Source organism: Manis pentadactyla, chromosome 6 (assembly GCF_030020395.1).
Source record: "Manis pentadactyla isolate mManPen7 chromosome 6, mManPen7.hap1, whole genome shotgun sequence".
Taxonomy (NCBI): domain Eukaryota; kingdom Metazoa; phylum Chordata; class Mammalia; order Pholidota; family Manidae; genus Manis; species Manis pentadactyla.
The window spans coordinates 132432929-132458517 of NC_080024.1; the positions used below are offsets into that span (position 1 = coordinate 132432929).

At 39.3% G+C, this 25589-nt stretch overlaps 1 protein-coding gene across 6 annotated transcripts in view; it reads right to left on the reverse strand.

Annotated features, from left to right (window-relative positions):
• The window catches only part of EPG5 (ectopic P-granules 5 autophagy tethering factor), a 115630-nt gene that overhangs the window by 12773 nt on the left and 77268 nt on the right, over nucleotides 1–25589 (reverse strand). For 5 of the 6 annotated variants that reach the window (XM_057504146.1, XM_057504145.1, XM_036918694.2 and 2 more), the window contains 8 exons: nucleotides 24954–25102; nucleotides 24173–24374; nucleotides 23556–23628; nucleotides 22095–22198; nucleotides 10877–11052; nucleotides 8547–8732; nucleotides 7847–8056; nucleotides 6972–7116 (listed from right to left, as the gene is read on the reverse strand). In XM_057504146.1, coding sequence (XP_057360129.1) covers nucleotides 6972–7116; nucleotides 7847–8056; nucleotides 8547–8732; nucleotides 10877–11052; nucleotides 22095–22198; nucleotides 23556–23628; nucleotides 24173–24374; nucleotides 24954–25102 — 1245 coding nt within the window. The remainder of the gene's footprint in view (nucleotides 1–6971; nucleotides 7117–7846; nucleotides 8057–8546; nucleotides 8733–10876; nucleotides 11053–22094; nucleotides 22199–23555; nucleotides 23629–24172; nucleotides 24375–24953; nucleotides 25103–25589) is intronic. The other variant, XM_036918695.2, reaches the window with a different exon arrangement.

Here is a 25589-nt window from a genome sequence, read left to right on the forward strand (position 1 = left end):
GTTGTTTTACTGTATGCACAGGCCAGCTTAGATATCTCCTTCCTCATTCCCATGGCAAGTCCAGGAGCTGGTGGGATGAGTGCATCTACAGCTGTAGCAGTGCATGGATCTTTGTTGGGGCTTTTTGGTGATCATCTTCTGGCATGAGTCTTCCAGAGAGTACAGATGTTGGAAGTTCTTTTTCATATCGTATCTTAGTTCATTTTCGGGGTAGCCCAATTAGGCTTTGATCCTCTGTATAAACACAAACAGACCCTTTGCCTACACTTTTATATGCCCTTTATACCCTTGTGTAGAACTCATTGGAGGTTACCACGCAGGAACTGCCTTTTTTTTTTTTTTTTGGTATCACTAATCTACACTTACATGACGAATATTATGTTTACTAGGCTCTCCCCTATACCACGTCCCCCCTATAAACCCCTTTACAGTCACTGTCCATCAGCATAGCAAAATGTTGTAGAATCACTACTTGCCTTCTCTGTGTTGTACAGCCCTCCTTTTTCTCCCACACCCCCATGCATGCTAATCTTAATACCCCCCTACTTCTCCCCCCCCTTATCCCTCCCTACCCACCCATCCTCCCCAGTCCCTTTCCCTTTGGTACCTGTTAGTCCATTCTTGAGTTCTGTGATTCTGCTGCTTTTTTGTTCCTTCAGTTTTTCCTTTGTTCTTATATTCCACAGATGAGTGAAATCATTTGGTATTTCTCTTTCTCCGCTTGGCTTGTTTCACTGAGCATAATACCCTCCAGCTCTATCCATGTTGCTGCAAATGGTAGGATTTGCCCTTTTCTTATGGCTGAGTAGTATTCCATTGTGTATATGTACCACACCTTCTTTATTCACTCATCTACTGATGGACACTTAGGTTGCTTCCATTTCTTGGCTATTGTAAATAGGGGTGCACTGATCTTTCTCATACTTGATTGCTGCATTCTTAGGGTAAATTCCTAGGAGTGCAATTCCTGGGTCAAATGGTAGGTCTGTTTTGAGCATTTTGATGTACCTCCATACTGCTTTCCACAATGGTTGAACTAACTTACATTCCCACCAGCAGTGTAGGAGGGTTCCCCTTTCTCCACAGCCTCGCCAACATTTGTTGTTCTCTGTCTTTTGGATGGCAGCCATCCTTACTGGTGTGAGGTGAAACCACATTGTAGTTTTAATTTGCATTTCTCTGATAATTAGCGATGTGGAGCATCTTTTCATGTATCTGTTGGCCATCTGTATTTCTTTTTTGGAGAACTGTCTGTTCAGTTCCTCTGCCCATTTTTTAATTGGGTTATTTGTTTTTTGTTTGTTGAGGCGTGTGAGCTCTTTATATATTCTGGACGTCAAGCCTTTATCGGATGTGTCATTTTCAAATATATTCTCCCATACTCTAGGGTTCCTTTTTGTTCTATTGATGGTGTCTTTTGTTGTACAGAAGCTTTTCAGCTTAATATAGTCCCACTTATTCATTTTTGCTGTTGTTTTCCTTGCCCGGGGAGATATGTTCAAGAAGAGGTCATTCATGTTTATGTCTAAGAGGTTTTTGCCTACGTTTTCTTCCAAGAGTTTAATGGTTTCATGACTTACATTCAGGTCTTTGATCCATTTTGAGTTTACTTTTGTATATGGGGTTAGACAATGGTCCAGTTTCATTCTCCTACATGTAGCTGTCCAGTTTTGCCAGCACCATCTGTTGAAGAGACTGTCATTTCGCCATTGTATGTCCATGGCTCCTTTATCAAATATTAATTGACCATATATGTCTGGGTTAATGTCTGGATTCTCTAGTCTGTTCCATTGGTCTGTGGCTCTGTTCTTGTGCCAGTACCAAACTGTCTTGATTACTATGGCTTTATAGTAGAGCTTGAAGTTGGCGAGTGAGATCCCCCCTACTTTATTCTTCTTTCTCAGGATTGCTTTGGCTATTCGGGGTCTTTGGTGTTTCCATATGAATTTTTGTTTTCATGTATTTTTATAGGTATAAATATTTTTGGTAATAAAGGTCTTAACCTCTGAATTTCAGGTGAATAGCAATTTTAATTTTAATTTATCTTTTAATTATGACTCACAGAAACAGAAAACTACTACAATAAACCTCCTAATAGATCCCAGCCTCTCCCCTCCCTATTCATCGTAAACACAGCCAACAAATATTTTCTTAAAACCCAGATTGATCCCATCACTCCCCTTAATCATAAGATTCAGATCTTTTGAGAACGCCCTCCTCTCCTTTGCCTGGCCAGCTATTATTCACCCTTCCTGGTCTAATCACATGTAACCAACTCTAAAACAATTTCCCCCATATTCCTGCTAATTTTTCTTTTTTTCTTTTCACATTTACTGAGGATTTGTTGACTTGCCAGCCTGGTGTTAAAATTTTAAGTGCATTATCTCCTTCCATACTTACAAGATCTTTATGAAACAGGTACGATTATTATCCCCATTTTGCAAATGAGGTTATACAACTTTTTTTAAGGTCACACAGCTACTAAGTAGTAAAGCCAGGAAGTCTGGTTCCAGAATCTGTATTTTTAACTACCATATTATATACTCACTCTGATAAATCTATGTTGTAGATAGATTCAAGAAATTTCAACTTTTTTTTGTTCATCAATACTAACCAACTTGAACAGCCACACCAGCTTACTTTCTATTACTATGCTCTCTAAATACTATTCACAAACAATATTTAAACATAAAGTGTTTGTGAGATTCATTCATGTTGTTACAGATTTTCACTGCTGTAGTTTATTTTCACTACTTTTTCCATTCTATTCTATAAATATATAACAATTCACCCCTTATACTGAACATACAGGCTGTTTCTAGTTTGGGACACCCTCAGATGATAGCTATGGACATCACTCATGTTTCTCAGAGCATAGCTATATACATTTCTTTTATATCACAGGGTCATAGGATAGATGATGCCAAACTTTTAAAAATGGTTCTATCAATTTACTGATCAGCAGTATATGAGTTACACTGATCTACATCCTTGCTAATACTTAATATTGAAGAAGTCTTTTTAATTTTAGACATTTTGGTAGATATGTCATTGTAAGTCACTAAAATAAAGATCTTAATTTGCATTTCCCTAATTGTTAGTAAGGTTTTGCACCTTTCTGTATATATATTGGTCATTTAGATATTCTGTTTTATAGAATGTCAATTCAAGGATCTTGTTCGTTTTGCTCTACTGGGTTGTTTCTTCCTTATCCAGTGTGACAATTATAGGCATTCATATTTAATATAATTACTGATAAAATTGGCTCAAAATCTACTATCTTACTATATGCCTTCTAGTTGTTCCTCCCATTCTACATTCTTTCTCTTTTCCTTCTTTTATAATGTTTCCTACTATTCTACCTTTTTTCTCTTTTAGTTTGAAAGTTAGAAACTCCTAACATTTGTATAGTGGATGACTTACAAATTACATCACGCCTCCTTGATTTTTCAGACTGATATTAACTAGTTCCCAGACAAGGTAAAGGCTTTGTAACATTCTAACTCCTGTCACCCTCCCTTCTGTTGCCATAACCCAGTAAGATGTCACTATTATTACTGTTTTATACAGATTTCATTTAGATTTACCTACACATTTACCAGTTTCATTGCTCTTCACCCTTAGTCTCCTCCTATTTATTTTCTCTATGATTTCCTTCCTTCTATAGTCTTTGGTTGTATTTTGCTGTTCTTTTTATAAACTTAACTGGATTCTTATTAATTTTCAGCTTTTAAAATTTTAATATAAGCATTAAAGGCCATGAAATTAAGTCCCATATTAGCTGTATTCCACACATTCTGATGCATTCAATCATTTCATTTAGTTCTAAATGTTTTAAATTCCTATTATGTTGTTCCTTTGGTCATTAGTTATTTAAAAGTTTGTTTCTTAATTTCCAATGTTTAGTTCCTTCCCACCCCACCACCATTATATTTTGTTACTGACATCTAAGTTCACTGTCCTGTGTTAATGTTCAATACCCATCCTTTGGGATTGGTTAAGACTTGCGTTAAGCCTAGTTAAGGGGTCAAGTTCCTTAACTGTCCCTTGTGAGCCAGCTACAGTGTGTACTCTGCATTTTCAGGACACATCATTCTCCGCTTACCCATTACATCCAGCTGGACTGTTCAGACTTCCTACAGCCTTCCTGATTTCCTGTCTACTTCACCTATTGTGAGACATACATCAAAATCTCTCATTGTGAGTGACATTGATATTTCTCTAGTTTTGTCAATTTTCACTTTATGTATTTGCATTTGCATTTCCTATTATTAGGTACAAGTAAGTTTATAATTATTATATCCTCCTGGTGAATTAAACCTTTTATCAATTTCCAGTGACTCTCCTTATCTTTACTAAAGCTTATTTCTTATTTTTTTCTCATGCAACTTTAAGGCAGGAAAACACACTAGAGTTCATCTAGTTCTTAATGGTTTCTGCCTTATAGTTCTCTCTGCCTAATGTTAACAAAGCTATGCCAGTTTTCTATTTTAATATTTGCCTGACAGGGCTGCCTTATTGAAAGTTTTCTATAGCCTATGCTCTAGATGTACTTCTAATACAGCTTAAAGCTAGACACCATTGAGTATTTAATCCAATCCAACAATCTTTGTCTTTTAACCTGAGTATAGGTCCATTTACATTTACTGATATGTTTTAATTTTACTGTCTTATTTTTGGTCATTTTTCTCACCTTCTCCATGCTTCTTTCTTGCCTTCTTTGGATTGCACATATTTTGGGAATTCCTTTTTATCTTCCTCTACTAACCTGGAGATTATACATTTTATTTCTATTCTTTTGGTGAATTTCTTAGAATTTTCAACACTCATATTTTACAAGATGTAAATTTAGTCAATTTACCTCCTCAAACATTAATAAACTTTAGAATTCTTGTAATTTAACCTCCTTCCTAACTTTAATATACTTGTGATAATGTAATTTCATTTTAGCTCTTGCTTTTTAAACCCCTAAATGCATTATTATAGTTTTACATAGGCAGTTCTATTTTTATATATTTGCATAGATAGTCACATTTTAGCACTGTCTCTGCTTATTTTTCCTTTGTGCAACTCAAACCTTTTACGAGTGACCACTTTATTTCTACTTAGAGAACACACATTAGTATTTCCTTTAGTGATGCCTACTGGGAAGAACATTCTCAGTGTTCTATGAAAATATCTTTATTTCATCTTCATTCTTGAAAGACGGCTTTTCTTAGTTTACAATTCCAGGTTATAAGTCATTTCCTCACAGCAAATTGAAGTTGTTGATCCATGCCTTACAGCTTCCTTTGTTGCAGCTCCGAGTTGGCTGTCAGTAAGTGTAAGTATTGTTCCACTGTAGGTACTCTGTCTTCCCTTCCTGGATGTGGAGTTTTTTTCTTTGTTACCAGTACTTCTGAAGTTTCCCTATGGTGTGTCCAGGCTGAATTTCTATTTATGCTGCATGGGTTTTCTGGCTTTACTGAATCTAAGGATTGCTGTCTTCAGCAGCGCTGGAAAATTCTCAGCCTTGTGTCTCTTCTGCTATTGCTTCTCCCCAATTCTGCATGTCCTCTCTTTCTGGCATTCTAACTGGATGACTGGATAGATGTTGATCTTCTCAGCTTACCCCCTATGCCCTTTAACCTCACCTTCCAATTCTTTCTGTTGGTTCTACACTCTGGGTATGTTCTTCATAATTATATTTTCAGTTTCCTAATGTTCCCTTCAGATGGGTTGGATCTGCTGCTAAATGTACTCATTAACTTTTCAGTAGAATTTTTGTGTTTTTCATTGCAGGAATATCAGATTCTCTCTCAAAACTGAATATTTCTACAATGCCTTGCTCCTTACTGGTATTTTCAAATCTCTCTTATTTTTAAAAATGTTTTAAATTAAAATTAATTACTATGCTAATTATTTCAACATCTTAAGTCTTTATATGTCTGACTATGCTGACTTGCATGTGGTGCCTTGTTTCCTTGTGTTTTATGACTTTTTAAAAATGTGACATTCCAAGGCCTGAGTTGAAGGTGGGTTCCTTCAAAAAGATCCTGTGGTTACTTTCTGCTAGGCGCCTGGCTGCACTGCCAACACAAAACTACTTTAACTCAATTCCCAGGTTGAGGGATTTTTTTGGACAACCTAGGTAGTTATGAATTCATGCTTTAAACCCACAAGAGGGTTACATGTACTTACTAATTTTCAAAAGAGGTAGCTTTCCCTCCACACACACTTAGACATTAGACTCAACTCCAAGGTAAACAAGAATTGTCTTTGCTTTCCTCTCCTGGGGGCAGTTTTATTTCTGGCTCACCCTTCACACTGAGAATGCCATCCTGGGGAATTATGCACAGGAACTCTTTATAGATGCCCATCTTCAGCTCCCACCAGGGCTTTATCACCTCCTCCTAATCAAAGAAGGTTCAGCAAAAGCTTGCGAGATGAAAGCTCAGCCTAGATGATTCCTCTTGCCACTTAGCTTCTGACCTCTGAGATTTTCAGGCACCTTGTTAAGTAATTTTTGATTTCTTAAAAACATTTTAGCCAGCATTCTTTGTTGTTTTCAGCAAGAGAGGCAGTCAGGATGTCCAGTCCCCCAGCTGCTTGGAGCACAAGTTCTCCACACGCAGTTATTTCACAAGCCTACAGGTGACTCTGAAGTGCCCTCCCAGGGAAGAGCCCAAACGCCTAGGAATGCTGCTCTAGGTACCTCCCAATAATGAAATCCAATCATATAACTTAACCCCCAGCCCGGTTAACCTCACATCAGCATCTGACAGTGTCGGCCCTCCTCACGTTCTTAATGTTCATGCCTTGCCCAGTGTTGAGATGACACAAAATCTCAGCAATCCAGTCATGTTTCTGACCCTGCTTCTCTGAAAACAGAAATGAGAGTGTCCTGACCATCTTCCTGATCTCATAATGACTTATACACCAGCAGAAGTTCATTTACTGAATACATGCATGACTTCGCTGTGGTCACTTACCAGGCGGGTTAAAGACAAGTATATCATCCAAGAGTTTAAACAGTTCCTGTTCTAGGACTGCTAAGGTGATTTTTCCATTTTGTTCCAGGTTGCTGAGGAATTGAACCATCTGATGAATAAAGGCTTGGCATTTTGGAACTGCATCCTGACAAACAGAAAAAGGATTGCTCAAATGAATCCATGCAAGCAGTGTTAACTGAGTATTCCCCAGGAACACAGCAGCACACTGACCGCCTTGGTAGGGAGTGAAGAGCACAGAGCGGGAAGCCACAAGCAGACAGGTGTGTAAAGGGCCCTGTGTCCAAGGATATGCAAACCCGGGGGGAACACTTAGACTGGAACCCACGTTCTCCCAGATTCCAGTAGAAGATGCTTCCTTTTTTACTACATTAATAACAACATTACCTACACACTTGCCAGGTACTTTTCCAGAAACTTTTATGTTCATTATCTAACTTAATCCTCACAACAATACTTTCGGGCAAGGTAATATTATTTCCAATTCAGATGAGAAAATTAAGGGCAGAATGGTAGTGAGCTGGGCCCTGAGTTTGTCAGACTTCAAACTAATGCTCCTAACTTCCCTGCCATTCTGCTGCCAATAACATTCAGATCACTGAACCAACTGCCAGCCCTCAATCCTTCTGACCTCTTGTTAGCATATGACACTGCTAACAAGTAAAAGCTTATCAGAAGAGATAATTAAAACTAAAAGATCTAAAAGCCAAAATACGAGTACACAATGATACCCATCCTCCAACTTTTTCTGCTGAGCCATCACAAGGTTTGAGACTGCCCTTAGCAGCTCTTATGTTCTTACAGCTACTGCCAGTCCTGAAGAATACTCTGCCTTTCACAGCACCCACTCAACTTACAAGATGCTTCTGGCCATCAGTAGGAACACAAAAGCCTGCAGAAACTTTCAGGAGCTTCACAATTAATTCAGCAGAAGATTCCTTTGCCAGGATGATGGATGACTGGTAATGGCTGCTGAAATAACCTAGCACACTCTGGTATGACACAATATCCACAAGATGCCACGACAGTGAGCTTGTCTGTCCAAGGAGACAAAGTAGAGATGAATCCTAAAAATGAAACACATATTCTGTTAGCTCTAGAGCTCCCGATTTCCCAGAAATGTGTCCTTAACTAGTCTGTGCAGTGACTACTATGATGGCCTATGATAAGCCTACAACACTTAAGATGTCAAGTAAGTCTCTACTCAAGTTAGGAGTCCTAGTGAAAGTAATAACAAAAGTCTTGGCAAAAACACATTAACGTTAAGATTTCTAAGTATTCAGAACCCAGTTTTCAAAGAACTCTCTGATCTGGTGGTAGAACTAGCAGTTAATGAGAATTGATTTTTATATTCTAACTCAGGGTTCCCTTCATAATCTAGAATTGGATGATAACTATCTAAGAAAATCAGGCGCCTAGTTGAAGGCACATCTCCTATGCCAAGCATATACCCACACTGACAGAGGCATCAGGGAAACAACTGAGAAACTACAACTTCACAGACAATGAGGATCTAGGAGGCCTTGCCATGCCCTCACACAGGCCTTCCAGACTTACTGTTTGGTCTACAAGTTGATCTTCCTTTGCCAGTAAAATCATCATGAAAAGGAGGCAGACGATCATGCTCCGGGTCTCTGGGTGGGGACTGGGACTCCAGGCATCAGAGAGTGCACTGACCCAGTTGACTTCACAAAGGAGAGAACCCAGAAATAGGAAGCAGCTCTTGGGGCTTCCTCGTTCCACCTAAATGGAAATATATTAAAATCAATGCTATACTTTAAACTGTCTATGGATCTTGAAACTGTGTATAAATCAATTGGTATTTTTTAAAATAACTTTTTCCCAGATTATAAAAATCATCATAATCCTATCCCCAGAGATTTACACTTAACATTTATTAATATCTGTCCTTCCACATTAGTAGTACATGTGTACATTTTTCAGTTTGTTTAGGGTTCATTATTCATTCCACTAATTCTTAACAGGAGAGAAATGACCTTTTCTAGCTCCAACCAGAGTGGATTTGCCACAGTTAGTCACTGGTGTTCAGGGAGTCTACACAGTCCTCAGGTGTGCTGGGACAGGGCAATGGTTGAGATCTACTAGCCAGCAGTTCCCAAAGTTGACAGTGCGTCAGAACCACCTGGAGGATTCACTAAAACACAGATTGCCAGGTCCCACTCTAGAAATTTTAATTCTACTCCCTACTTCTGGATGGGAGCAGGAATTTGCATTTTGAGCAAGTTCCCAAGTGCTGATCCTAGAACCATACCCTGAGACTCACTATAGTGTATACATAATTTTTATATTGCCACTTTAGTAATGTTATGTTATTAAAATGCCTCCATATTATTAGTCATTATAATTTTTTATGACTGTGTAACATTTAATTAAATCCTATTTAAAATATATCTGGGTAGGGCAGATGTATTATAAAGTATATAATCAATGTCAAAGGTATCTCTTATAAGCCTATTTCAAGTCTGTTTAAAATAAAACATGGCCAGCTACAAATTTTTCCTTTTAAAATGAAGATTAAAAAGCTGTACTCCATTTATAAAGTCACAATCAATGGAATTTGGTGATGATTCACATTCTCCTATTATTAACATCATTGTATTATGCTAACTACTTATTCTTTTCCCTTGTAGAAAATCGTATTTCATCCTCCTTTATAATCTATTCTTTATCCTCACCCTCAACCCCTCAGAAAACATCATACTTTATTATGCCAAGAAAACGCACAGACCCAAAAGGTTCTCAGCTTCAGGGCAGGCCAAGGCCAGCTATCATTAGACTAAAACTCCTAGAGAAAGAGTCTCCAGGATCCCTTTGCAGACTCTCCTACTAGCTAATCCGTCTTACAGCTAAGGCTGCCTGCTTACTTAAATGCTGTCTTACAGCTCTTTAAACACACGCTCTTCCATGTTCACAATGGTGGTGAATATCTATGTAGTGCCTGTTCCATACACTAAGCCTAGCTATAAAACCATTCTTGGCCTAGACAACTGTCCTCCACTTTCTTTTGGGCTCAGCTGCAAGAGCAGCTCTGGGTGGGGTCTCCAATTACAGCAGCAGAAGACTGCAGTACAGTTCACTAACTGTCGTAAGTAACTGTGGACCTGCAGTGATGAAAGCACTTAAGATGTCCCAATAAGAAATATGACATTGTTAGGTGTACACCCAAATGAACTGGCAACTATAAACAAATTAAAAAATGATCATAAAAAGCTAAGACAAGATTATAAAGGGTTTTTTTTAATAGAAACTTAATAAGAACAACAAAAATGCCTGACTGGTTTTGACACTGCTGTGCCTATTTTCTGTAACTACTGCCTCTTCTACAAACACCCAGGCACAAACTTACTGGCACTTTCCCAGGTTATTTCAGATCTTTATATGATGATGATGCATCACTGGTTGTTACAGTGCACTTCTAACTCCTACAACCTAATTATTCCCTCACATAACTGCTTAAAGAAACTAATGGCTTGTGTACCAACTTACATTTTGCTTTAATAGAACTTTTAAGAATAGGTAGTTCTAATGATACTATCCTAGAAAAACACGCATACACTGAAACACCAAGACTGTGTGTGACAAAGTCATTAAAACGCACTCATACAGCAATCACTAAAATCTAGGGGACAGCTGCCATATTACAGACAAAAATCTTTCTCTGGGTTTTAAAAATAGTCCTGTCTTTGACTCATCTACTAACACAATGAAATGGTTTCCACGGGATGCTTGTTTTATACAAACACAACTTGGGTGACACGGAATGTGGGCACGGTCTGTTCTGGCACACACTGCAACTGTGCCTAGAGACCACAGTGAACCTGCCATTCCTGGAGGCCAGGCTGTGCCACGCAGAGCAAAGGGCTTACTTTAAAGAAGGCCTCCATGAGCATATGGTCAGGGTGCAGGTCCCTCCATGGGAGCTTCCGGTAGGCGCTATGAAAAGCATACAGAATGAACTCTGGCATTCTGGGGGCTGTACACGTTTCACAGTAATGCATAAGGTGTAACCGAAGGGCTCCATCATCACCTGGCAACAGCTTATCTAAAAAGAAAAAAGAAAATACAGCTGAAGACAATTGGTTTGTCTTCTAAAAACAAACTAATGCAAAATACAAATTTGAATTATAAGTTTAAAACCTAAGGTTCTTAATACTTATCCAATTTCAAAGATTTTCATGTGACAGGGAAAAAAAACCTGATGGCACAGCTATAATTATATCATTATGACACTGTAATGAAGAATGGTACTCTAGTCACTTACTTGGGTAATGGCAATGGGTAAGTAGTATGTGGAAGATAGCAGGAGTGATCAATTTATCTTCAAAACTTTTAAATGTATACCTTTTTAACTCAAATACACATGCATAACCCAACCAATTCGAGGTATCCCTTCAGTCTGTTGCCTTCAGCATATGTTCAGTCTCCTGTTTAGCACTTTATCCATTTGGTACCTTGGAGGAATCCAGTATTTCTCAAAAGGAAAGGTTCCAAATGACTATAGCTTCATCCCTGGTGAAAACTAGACTACTAACTGTCATTCAAGAAAGTCATCCTAAAATGAATCTCATGCTCTTCCGTGACTTGGATCATTCAGTGCTGTCCTCACAAGTATCAATTACCTTAGTGTCCTCAAGAGCTAATGATGATAGAGGGATATTTAGTCTAAAACAGATTTTTTTCAGAATGTGTGGTTCTATGCAAAGGAATGGAATTCAGTCAAAGAAGAGAGAACCACTCACAATAAGAACAGAAACCTGATGGTGTTTTTCAACACTGACTTTTGAAAAATGACCTTGAGCACCAACACAGGGAACCAGTTCACTTATCATTTCTAACATTCCTGTGCTCTCGATTCCCAGTCCTTACTTTGTTCTACAACATGAAACATTAACATGTTTTTAACAACCTTTTAACACAGGGGTGAAGGGTAGCATTTAAATATGGATTAAAAAATTGTTTTGTTTAAATAAGGATTGTACATAGGTAAGAGATGTCTAGGAAGTCATCTCTTAGGACAAGACTGAGCTTCTAGTCCCAGCCCAGACACAAATAAGTTCTGTGACCTCAGATAAATTCATTTTGCATTTCAAATCCTCGTTTTCTCATCTTTCGGTGAGCTGGATCAGATGAGCTCACTAAAAGGCCACCATGGAGCCCTTCCTCCTGCTTTGCACAGTCCTTCTACCTCCTCGCTCAGCTCAGTTACCAATCCTCAATGTCATCCATGCACCCTCCTGTTCCTAAGCAATTTCAAACTTCAGAATCACAGGAAGGAGCCTGTGAGAGTGCCTGCCCCTACACTAAGAAAGCAAACACAGAGCATTTGGGACAATAATTTGATGCTCAAGTATTCTTACCACTAATAAACATATTCTGGGTGGGAAAAAGCAGCTAGAAGTCTGCCTTTCCAAAAAAAAAAAAGAGTAATATTAAGATTTCATGTGTTGCTCACTGAGCCAATACTCAGCAAATAGACACTAAGAATATGGCATCACCTAAGTCTTGGGAGGGATAAAAAGAAGAATGTTTCTGCGCCTAAAATTCACATTATACTGGGTACGCGCAACACACACACACACACACACACATAGGCAGACATGTAAAAAGTCAATCAAAGATGCTGGATGAGGGGGAGAAAAAAACATACTGGATGAGGTACATCCAAACAACGGAATATTATTTAACATTAGAAAGAAATGAACTATCAAGCCATGAAAAGACATGGAGGAACCTTAAGTACACATCACTAAATGAAAGAAGCCAATCTGAAAAGTTTACATACTGTATGATTCCAACTGTATGACATTCTGGAAAAGCTAAAACTAAGGAGACAGCAAAAAAATCAATGGCTGCCAAGGATTAGCAAGGAGGGATAAATAAATAGGCAGAGGCCTTTTAGGGCAGGGAAACTATTCTGTATGCTACTATAATGGATACATATGATTATGCATTTGTCCAAACCCACAGAATGGAAAACACCAAGAGCAGAAACCTAATGTAAACTATGCACTTTGGGAGACTATGTCGTATCAATGCAGGTTCACTGACTATAACAAATGTTCTACCGTGGTGGGGGATGTTAAGGGTGGGACAGGCTATGAATATGGTGAGTGGGAGGAAGGAGGGCAAAGGATATATAGGAAATCTCTGTGTTTTCTGATCAATTTTTCTATGAACCTACAACCGCTCTAAAAAAAAGTAAAGTCTATTATTAATATTTTATATAAGAAATCCCAGTTTTGGGAGCCAAGATGGCGGCGTGAGTAGAGCAGCGGACATCTCCTCCCAAAACCACATATATCTATGAAAATATAACAATGACAACCCTTCCTAGAATAAAGACCAGAGGACACAGGACAATATTCAGACCACATCCGCACCTGCGAGAACCCAGCGCCTCGCGAAGGGGGTAAGATACAAGCCCCGGCCCCGCGGGAGCCGAGCGCCCCTCCCCCCCAGCTCCCGGCGGGAGAAGAATAGGCAGAGCGGGAGGGAGACGGAGCCCAGGACTGCCGAACACCCAGCCCCAGCCATCCGGGCCAGAGTGCAGACACAGTAAGTGCCCAGGGGACCCTGGATGCTAGGGAAACAGGGCAGCAAGAACAGTGAGCGGGCAGCAAGAACAGTGAGCGGGCACCGGAGGCCAGGTGCCGGAGGACATAAAAAAAGCACGCGACCATTTTTCTTTCTTTTTTTTTTTGCTGTTTTGTTTTGGCGAGCGCTTTTTGGAAGCCTTAAAGGGATAGGGCCCCCAATACTAGGGAAACAGGGTAGCAAGAACAGTGAGCGGGCACTGGTGGCCTGGCGCCGGAGGACACCAGAAAAGCGCACGACCATTTTTTTTTTTTTTGCTCTTTTGTTCTGGCAAGCGCTTTTTGGAAGTCTTAAAGGGATAGGGCCCCCAATACTAGGGAAACAGGGCAGCAAGACCGGTGAGCAAATGCCTGAGGCTGGCACCGGAGAATAAAGAAAAACGAGCGGCCACTTTTTTTTTTTAATTAAAAAAAAATTTTTTTTTTTATTTAAATTTCCTTTTTTTTTTTTTTTTTTTTTGTGGTCGTTGTTTTGTTTTGGCAGGTGCTTTTTGGAAGTCTTAAAGGGGCAGGGTGGGACACTTTATCCAGAGGTAGGGAATCTGGGGATCTCTGGGCACCCTAACCCCTGGGCTGCAGGGAGCAGGGAGGCCCCTTACGGAAATAAATAGCCTCCAGGCCGCTCCCCCTCCAATGCAACTCCACCACTTTGGAGCATCGGCCCGAACCAGGCCACACATACACCAACAGCGGAGATAAACTCCATAGCAGCCGGGCAGGAAGCAGAAACCCTGTCTGCGCGCAGCTGCCCAGCACAAGCCACTAGAGGTCGCTGTTCTCCCAGGAGAGGAGGGCCACAAACCAACAAGAAGGGAAGTCCTTCCAGCCATCACTCGTCCCAGCTCTGCAAACTATTCCTATCACCATGAAAAGGCAAAGCTACAGGCAGACAAAGATCACAGAGACAACACCAGAGAAGGAGACAGACCTAACCAGTCTTCCTGACAAAGAAGTCAAAATAAGAATCATAAACATGCTGACAGAGATGCAGAGAAATACGCAAGAGAAATGGGATGAAGTCCGGAGGGAGATCACAGATGCCAGAAAGGAGATCGCAGAAACGAAACATACTCTGGAAGGGTTTATAAGCAGAATGGATAGGATGCAAGAGGCCATTGATGGAATTGAAACCAGAGAACAGGAACGCATAGAAGCTGACATAGAGAGAGATAAAAGGATCTCCAGGAGTGAAACCATGCTAAGAGAACTGTGACCAATCCAAAAGGAACAATATCCGTATCATAGGGGTTCCAGAAGAAGAAGAGAGAGGAAAAGAGATGGAAAGTATCTTAGAAGAAATAATTGCTGAAAACTTCCCCAAACTGGGGGAGGAAATAATCAAACAGACCACGGAAATACACAGAACCCCCAACACAAAGGATCCAAGGAGGACAACACCAAGACACATAATAATTAAAATGGCAAAGATCAAGGACAAGGAAAGAGTGTTAAAGGCAGCTAGAGAGAAAAAGGTCACCTATAAAGGGAAACCAATCAGGCTAACATCAGATTTCTCAACAGAAACCCTACAGGCCAGAAGAGAATGGCATGATATATTTAATACAATGAAACAGAAGGGCCTTGAACCAAGGATACTATATCCAGCACGACTATCATTCAAATATGACGGTGGGATTAAACAATTCCCAGACAAACAAAAGCTGAGGGAATTTGCTTTCCACAAACCAACTCTACAGAACATCTTACAGGGACTGCTCTAGATGGGAGCACTCCAAGAAAGAGCACAGCACAAAACACCCAAAATATGAAGAATCGAGGAGGAGGAACAAGAAGGGAGAGAAGAAAAGAGTCTCCAGACAGTGTATATAACAGCTCAATAAGCGAGCTAAGTTAGGCAGTAAGATACTAAAGAGGCTAACCTTGAACCTTTGGTAACCACGAATTTAAAGCCTGCAATGGCAATAAGTACATATTTTTCAATAGTCACCCTAAATGTTAATGGGTTGAATGCACCAATCAAAAGACACAGAGTAACAGAATGGATAAAAAAGCAAGACCCATCTATATGCTGCTTACAAGAAACTCACCTCAAACCCAAAGACATGTACAGACTAAAAGTCAAGGGATGGAAAAACATATTTCAAGCAAACAACAGTGAGAAGAAAGCAGGGGTTGCAGTACTAATATCAGACAAAATAGACTTCAAAACAAAGAAAGTAACAAGAGATAAAGAAGGACACTACATAATGATAAAGGGCTCAGTCAAACAAGAGGATATAACCATTCTAAATATATATGCACCCAACACAGGAGCACCAGCATATGTGAAACAAATACTAACAGAACTAAAGGGGGATATAGACTGCAATGCATTCATTCTAGGAGACTTCAACACACCACTCACCCCAAAGGATAGATCCACTGGGCAGAAAATAAGTAAGGACACGGAAGCACTGAACAACACAGTAGAGCAGATGGACCTAATAGACATCTATAGAACTCTACATCCAAAAGCAGCGGGATATACATTCTTCTCAAGTGCACATGGAACATTCTCCAGAATAGACCACATACTAGCCCACAAAAAGAGCCTCAGAAAATTCCAAAAGATTGAAATCCTACCAACCAACTTTTCAGACCACAAAGGCATAAAACTAGAAATAAACTGTACAAAGAAAGCAAAGAGGCTCACAAACACATGGAGGCTTAACAACACGCTCCTAAATAATCAATGGATCAACGACCAAATCAAAATGGAGATCCAGCAATATATGGAAACAAATGACAACAACAACACTAAGCCCCAACTTCTGTGGGACACAGAAAAAGCAGTCTTAAGAGGAAAGTATATAGCAATCCAAGCATATTTAAAAAAGGAAGAGCAATCCCAAATGAACGGTCTAATGTCACAATTATCGAAATTGGAAAAAGAAGAACAGATGAGGCCTAAGGTCAGCAGAAGGAGGGACATAATAAAGATCAGAGAAGAAATAAATAAAATTGAGAAGAATAAAACAATAGCAAAAATCAATGAAACCAAGAGCTGGTTCTTCGAGAAAATAAACAAAATAGATAAGCCGCTAGCCAGACTTATTAAGAAGAAAAGAGAGTCAACACAAATCAACAGTATCAGAAACGAGAAAGGAAAAATCACGACGGACCCCACGGAAATGCAAAGAATTATTGGAGAATACTATGAAAACCTATATGCTAACAAGCTGGGAAACCTAGGAGAAATGGACAACTTCCTAGAAAAATACAACCTTCCAAGATTGACCCACGAAGAAACAGAAAATCTAAACAGACTAATTACCAGCAACGAAATTGAAGCGGTAATCAAAAAACTACCAAAGAACAAAACCCCCGGGCCAGATGGATTTACCTCAGAATTTTACCAGACATACAGGGAAGACATAATACCCATTCTCCTTAAATTTTTCCAAAAAATAGAGGAGGAGGGGATACTCCCAAACTCATTCTATGAAGCTAACATCACCCTAATACCAAAACCAGGCAAAGACCCCACCAAAAAAGAAAACTACAGACCAATATCCCTGATGAACGTAGATGCAAAAATACTCAACAAAATATTAACAAACCGAATTCAAAAATACATCAAAAGGATCATACACCATGAAGAAGTGGGATTCACCCCAGGGATGCAAGGATGGTACAACATTCGAAAGTCCATCAACATCATCCACCACATCAACAAAAAGAAAGACAAAAACCACATGATCATCTCCATAGATGCTGAAAAAGCATTTGACAAGATTCAACATCCATTCATGTTAAAAACTCTCAGCAAAATGGGAATAGAGGGCAAGTACCTCAACATAATAAAGGCCATCTATGATAAACCCACAGCCAACATTATATTGAACAGCGAGAAGCTGAAAGCATTTCCTCTGAGATCGGGAACTAGACAGGGATGCCCACTCTCTCCACTGTTATTTAACATAGTACTGGAGGTCCTAGCCACGGCAATCAGACAAAACAAAGAAATACAAGGAATCCAGATTGGTAAAGAACAAGTGAAACTGTCACTATTTGCAGATGACATGATACTGTACATAAAAAACCCTAAAGACTCCACCCCAAAACTACTAGAACTGATATCGGAATACAGCAAAGTTGCAGGATACAAAATCAGCACACAGAAATCTGTGGCTTTATCAGCACACAGAAATCTGTGGCTTTCCTATATACTAACAATGAACCAACAGAAAGAGAAATCAGGAAAACAACTCCATTCACAATTGCATCAAAAAAAATAAAATACCTAGGAATAAACCTAACCAAAGAAGTGAAAGACTTATACTCTGAAAACTACAAGTCGCTCTTAAGAGAAATTAAAGGGGACACTAACAGATGGAAACTCATCGCATGCTTGTGGCTAGGAAGAATTAATATCGTCAAAATGGCCATCCTGCCCAAAGCAACATACAGATTTGATGCAATCCCTATGAAACTACCAGCAACATTCTTCAATGAACTGGGACAAATAATTCAAAAATTCATATGGAAACACCAAAGACCCCGAATAGCCAAAGCAATCCTGAGAAAGAAGAATAAAGTAGAGGGGATCTCACTCCCCAACTTCAAGCTCTACTATAAAGCCATAGTAATCAAGACAATTTGGTACTGGCACAAGAGCAGAGCCACAGACCAATGGAACAGACTAGAGAATCCAGACATTAACCCAGACATATATGGTCAATTAATATTTGATAAAGGAGCCATGGACATACAATGGCGAAATGACAGTCTCTTCAACAGGTGGTGCTGGCAAAACTGGACAGCTACATGTAGGAGAATGAAACTGGACCATTGTCTAACCCCATATACAAAAGTAAACTCAAAATGGATCAAAGACCTGAATGTAAGTCATGAAACCATTAAACTCTTGGAAGAAAACATAGGCAAAAACCTCTTAGACATAAACATGAGTGACCTCTTCTTGAACATATCTCCCCGGGCAAGGAAAACAACAGCAAAAATGAATAAGTGGGACTATATTAAGCTGAAAAGCTTCTGTACAACAAAAGACACCATCAATAGAACAAAAAGGAACCCTAGAGTATGGGAGAATATATTTGAAAATGACACATCTGATAAAGGCTTGACGTCCAGAATATATAAAGAGCTCACACGCCTCAACAAACAAAAAACAAATAACCCAATTAAAAAATGGGCAGAGGAACTGAACAGACAGTTCTCCAAAAAAGAAATACAGATGGCCAACAGATACATGAAAAGATGCTCCACATCGCTAATTATCAGAGAAATGCAAATTAAAACTACAATGTGGTTTCACCTCACACCAGTAAGGATGGCTGCCATCCAAAAGACAGAGAACAACAAATGTTGGCGAGGCTGTGGAGAAAGGGGAACCCTCCTACACTGCTGGTGGGAATGTAAGTTAGTTCAACCATTGTGGAAAGCAGTATGGAGGTACATCAAAATGCTCAAAACAGACCTACCATTTGACCCAGGAATTGCACTCCTAGGAATTTACCCTAAGAATGCAGCAATCAAGTATGAGAAAGATCAGTGCACCCCTATTTACAATAGCCAAGAAATGGAAGCAACCTAAGTGTCCATCAGTAGATGAGTGAATAAAGAAGGTGTGGTACATATACACAATGGAATACTACTCAGCCATAAGAAAAGGGCAAATCCAATCATTTGCAGCAACATGGATGGAGCTGGAGGGTATTATGCTCAGTGAAACAAGCCAAGCGGAGAAAGAGAAATACCAAATGATTTCACTTATCTGTGGAGTATAAGAACAAAGGAAAAACTGAAGGAACAAAAAAGCAGCAGAATCACAGATCTCAAGAATGGACTAACAGGTACCAAAGGGAAAGGGACAGGGGAGGATGGGTGGGTGGGGATGGATAAGGGGGGGAGAAGTGGGGGGTATTAAGATTAACATGCATGGGGGGGTAGGAGAAAAGGGAGGGCTGTACAATACAGAGAAGGCAAGTAGTGATTCTACAACATTTCGCTATGCTGATGGACAGTGACTGTACAGGGGTTTATGGGGGAGACCTGGTATAGGGGAGAGCCTAGTAAACATAATATTCGTCATGTAAATGTAGATTAGTGATACCAAAAACAAAACAAAACAAAACAAAACAAAAAGGGCAGTTCCTGTGTGGTAACCTCCAATGAGTTCTACACAAGGGTATAAAGGGCATATAAAAGTGTAGGCAAAGGGTCTGTTTGCATTTATACAGAAGATCAAAGCCTAATTGGGCTACCCCAAAAATGAACTAAGATACGATATGAAAGAGAACTTCCAACATCAGCACTCTCTGGAAGACTCATGCCAGAAGATGATCACCAAAAAACCCCAACAAAGATCCGCGCACTGCTACAGCTGTAGATGCACTCATCCCACCAGCTCCTGGACTTGCCATGGGAATGAGGACGGAGATATCTAAGCTGGCCTGTGCATACAGTAAAACAACAAATTTGACTGGATCTATACTGTTGGAACTCAACCAAGAATTAGGAAAAGTGCAAATTGTAGCGCTCCAAAATCTTACAACTACAGACTATTACTGTTAAAAGAACATAAGGGATGTGAACATTCCCCAGGAATGGGTTGTTTTAATTTGTCTGATTTCTCTCAGACTGTTCAAGTTCAGTTGGACAATATCCACCATATCATAGATAAGTTTTCACAAATGCCTAAGGTGCCTAACTGGTTTTCTTGGTTTCACTGGAGATGGCTGGTAATTACAGATATGCTTTGGTTATGTAACTATAGTCCTATTATGTTAATGTGTGTGCGCAATTTAAGTAGTAGCTTAAAACCTATACATGCTGAAGTACTCTACAAGAAGATATGTCAAAGAAATAATCAATCTTCCCATGTTTTCTTCCGCCTGCTACTTCTATAGCTTTTCTTCTTCCTTCCTAATTACAACCCTTAAATAGAATTCGTGCCTCATATCAAATTTACCGAGTATCATAATTCTTCCAAGTGGTAAAGATACCTCAAGACAAATGCTGGGCATAGAAGCTACAGGGCATAAATATGCAAAGAAATAAAAAGCTAACCTTTTCAAACAATAAGGCTTCCCTCTCACTTACCAACTTTACATTTCCCTGTATGGCCCCGGAAGATGACTGGTTAGCCAGAGACGGGTAAGATTCCTCAAGGGAGGAACAACCTAAGACAGGCACAGTCGCAGGGGGGCCATCAGGTGAGAAATTGGGGATCAACAGAGGTGAGGCTTAGAACCTCACCCCCCCTGTTCTGAGAGAAATCTTCTGCATCCGTGGATGTTTTATTGCCCTTGTCTAGCTTGGATTAACACATAGTCTACAGGCACACACCTGATCATCTACATTTGCTCTCTTACAACACTAAATTATGTTTTCTACCTTTATCTTGTATCTACCTACCACTTCAGCATTTTATTAAAAATAATAATAATAAAGAGAGAAATGTGGTATCCACATATAAATCAAGTATAAAAACCAAATGAGTATTCATAGTTGAACTGACTGTTTATAGTTCATAATGCATGAGCAAAACCAAAAGTTTCTGTGATGACTGCCCTTGTACTGTTCACTATGTAACTTATTCATTGTGTAAGAATTTGTTCTACATGTAAGAACTTGTTTGTTATGCCTCAGAAGATTGGAGACTGACGAAAATTAGGCTTGGGGTGGATTAATGATTGTGCATTGAGCATTGACTCCCCTATACAGAATTTTATTGTCGTTAACAACCATTTGATCAATAAATATGAGAGATGCCCTCACAAAAAAAAAAAACAAAAAAAAAAAACGGGACAGACTTCCAATGGTAAAATAAATAAGTAACCGGGATGTAATGTATAGCATAAGGAATATAGTCAAGATATTGTAACAGCTTGGTAGCGTGATAGGTGGAACCTAGAATTATATATATAAATGTTTTATCACTGTGTTGTACACTTGAAACTAATGTAATGTAATACTGTGCATCAACTACCCTTCAATAAAAAATAATTATTTAAAAAAAAAAGAATAAAAACTAGAATTTTCAATAAAAGAAAGAAGATGCTATCAAAAAAGGATCAGGGTAAAACTGAAAAACAAACATTATTTTTAGAAGTTAAAATGCAAAATTCAATGGCCATTTTTTAAGCATATTAGACATAGCTGGAGAGACTGAGTAAACTGGAAGTGAGATCTCAAGACTTTGCCCAGAGTGAAGCAGAAAAAGATAGAAAACACAAAAAAGAGTGGTCAAGGAAGCAATGAGGCTCCCCATCGTGGATAGGCAGCAGGTGAAGAGGAGGGATGCATACTGTCCATGACTGATGAAGTCAGAGCTTTCTCACAGACAAGATAGGAAATTACAAGCTTTACACTAAATATTCACATCTGTGACCTTTCTTTGGTCAAAGATGACTGCCTACCAACCAAAATTAAATTAAATAAAGGAGGAAAGCCAAGGCACAAGATTAGATGAATGACTTACAGAAAAGCGAAAACGAACCAGAGATGTAACAGAACATCTTCGTACCTTTAAACCTCTCATGCAATGAATCAACACAGTCAGTGAACAACTGCACAAAGCTTGCGGCCACCACAGCATCACTCTCCAGCCAGGGGTAGTATCGTTGGCTGCTTTAAATAAAAGAAACACACACTTAGAAATGAAAGTCCCAGGGTGAAATTATTCTAGGTCCCAGAGTCTAGAGCTTGTCTAAGTCCTAGAAAACTGTATTATGCAATCCTAAGATAGATTTAGACCACTTGCAAGGCTGTGCATTCTTGGAGGTGAACTGTAGCTTATAATATCAACCATATAATTTTATTTGCTTTCCTTCCTTACCTTTATTCCAACACAATTAAGTTTCAGAAGTGTGCTCTAAATATCTATCAAATTAGCATTTTTTTTTTACATTCAGTCTATACCCTTGAGCCCATCTCTTGTGTATCCTAGTTCTATTTCAAGTGCCTTAGAAATACACCATAAAGTGCTTTATCAGTTTTCACTACCAAAAAGCATGGGGGAAAAAAATAACCTATCAAAAAAATGGCCAAAAATGAACAGACAGTAAATAACCAAAGAACAAACTCTTGGTAAAAACAAATTGCATTAATTCTTCTTGGAGATAAACAGGAGCCTCATAGTCACCACAAACTCCTGAAGCTTGCAGACTGTTTAAGGACAGCCTTCTAGCAAAAGCAAAGAATCCAGAGTTTCTATTTTCCTCAACAGGCTCCTGAAGAAGCATGGTTTATTGCAAACACGGGCTTCAAAGGCCCTGAGCTATGGTCCCCGTTCTGTTCACTGGCTGTGGGACTCAAGCAAGACATTTAGTTTTCTGAGTCTTAAGATCAGATTTATTAGTATTTGTGAAAATACCTTAAGTACTATAATATCTACCACTCTTGAATTTTTACAAAACCCCTGACAAGTTCACCTAGCTTTTGTGTGCATACTTTTTAGGGGAGTAAAAGCCTCAGGAGGCAACTCACTGCATTTGGACAGCTCTCTACCTCTGTTTTAAATGCTTGTGAAATAATGATTTCATTTAATTGCAGAATTCATGTTAAAAGGGTTGAAGCTCACCCAGTAATTTGAAAGCCAACTTAATTCCAAAAAATAACTGAGATACTGGAAAAAATCAAGTTAGTCTCATATCTTGCTATGTTATATTATCAAAACCTAATTCAGGAGAGCAACATCGTTTTTCTAAAGCTAAAAGTACCAAAACTCATTCAACTTCTTCATTGTGGAAAACTGGAAATGAGTATCCAGTTTTGCCTCAAAACTAATTATCAAAATATTAGTCACCAGACTAACAATTTCACAGACAAAATGTCTTAAGTTTGTTTTGTAAAGAAGCATTTCCTAAATTTAAATATGGCCCTACATTAAAAATTAAAACTGTGAATACATCACTTATACCAAAACATCATTAGACCTTTAAGTCTATAAATTTCAAAGGAACCAAATATCTGAAAAACTACTTACCTGTCACTGTCCTCTAAAACTAGGATCCATGGCTTAAAGAGCTGGATGACTATTGAATGTAGGGATCTCAGTACTAAAAGCAAAATTTTTAAAGACAAGAAATAAGTTCATCCTTTTTTAATATATTGATAACACCAAGTAGAAAAATCTACTTATTTTCTATATACTCATAAACCTATATTGCTATACAAACAACATGTTTAGAGTAACTTTATTTGTGTTTTCTTTATTGCAGTGGAATTTCTTGAAGAATTTTTATTACAACACAATGTCATGGATAATTTTATACAGTACCTTTTTTCAAGAAAAATGATTAAATATTCAGAAACCTTTCCTCAGTGAGATAATAAGAAGAGCTGGAGACAGAAACCTACCTCTTTGTACTCTGCCCTGTGCAGGAGGGGCAGAGACAAGATGAAGCAAGTACTCACTGTGTGAGTGAATACAGGTATAATACATACAAGGGATTGTACCTATACCATATATATTCTATTTCTTCTTCTTGATACTTAGATATGTAGTTTTACCACAAAGATTTAAATCTCTAAATGTCTATTCAAGTCTCTCCAATGGAAGGTCAGGAGACCCAGCTCCCTGCTGCACTAAAGGCATATTACCTGTTTTGCTGCTGGCAGATGGGTCTTGGGCCAAGCAGGCCATTTCTGAGTCAAGCAGCCTTTTTACAAGATAGCCCAAGAACATCTTCATATCAGCCACATAAGGACTCCATTTTGAGAACAAGCCAAAGCTTTTAAAGTCTAACGTGGATAACCGAAGCTTATAAAAAAAGTTTGAGAGCCACTGTATAGTCTCCATTACCTGGAAGAGAAGGACCAGCCAAAAGGTACTTATTACATGTCTGCTTTCAGTGAAGTACTTCAGGAGATTGTGGTAAGAGACTTTGACTTTGCAATAAAGTTGCAAAGGTATGTAACATATGGAAAGTAAATCAGCAGATTTCAAACTCTTTCTAAAGCAGAAGAACTATTCTTTCCTATACAGTCTCATATGTATATCCCCACATTACCACTGATGAAACCAAGAGCTCTGTGGACACTGCATGGAAACCTGACTGAAGGAGTCAGTGGTATAAGGTTAGGAACCATGTGGGCTAAAGTGGGAAGGGAAGATATCTATGAGGGGAGGGCCGGGGCTGCTCTTGAAGAGATGAGCAAAAATCAGACTCCAAGGTGTGACAGAAAGGCAATCCAGGCAAAGAGCGCGTGGGGTGGGAAAGCAAGTGCCTGACAAAACATGGGGCTCTTAAAGATGATGCACAAAAAGCAGCATTTTAGGTATAAATTTTGAATGTGTTACAATAGTTTAAAAAATAAATAGCAAAGGAAATAAAAAAAGAAATGCACAGCCATAAATTTTAGACACCAAAAAGCTACACACCTGCTTGTCTGACAAGAGAACATCAGGAGAGCTTTGAAGCACTGCGCTCTCTGCAGCTGCTGCCCCCTGCTGGCAGTTCGGGGCGCCGCAGCCCAGAGCTCTCAGAGTGGCTTTCCAACACTCAGGACTCAGCAGCTGCTCGGCAGAGCCTTAGCGGGCAAGGACAGAGGACAAGTCAGCGTCTTTCACAGATTAACTTTTTCAACTTGAATCAAAGAACACATGTACTTTACGAAGGAATGAAAACTAAATAAAATCCGAAACAAATTCATAAAGATCTGGGGAAATAGACCAAAATAAAGAGAACGTATTACAAGAATCTAACTGGACACTTGACTTCCCTAGTTCCTGGTAACCCTGCCGGCAGTGAGACGGGAAATCCCATCCACCAGACCCGGACTGAGGAATCCTAAGGGACCATTTTCCTGGCTGGATCATGTGAGAATCAGCAGTGACAGGGCAAGGCACACTGGGAAGGATGTAGCTGCAGGGTCCAGGAACCCTTCAGAAGGAGCCTCACACTTCGCTCTACAACACAACTCCTACCCGCGGCAAAGCCTAGAGCAATGCAGATACAGCATCCAAGGATAGACTACCAGCCAGGACCCTACTACCTGCAAACCTCACAGCCCAGAG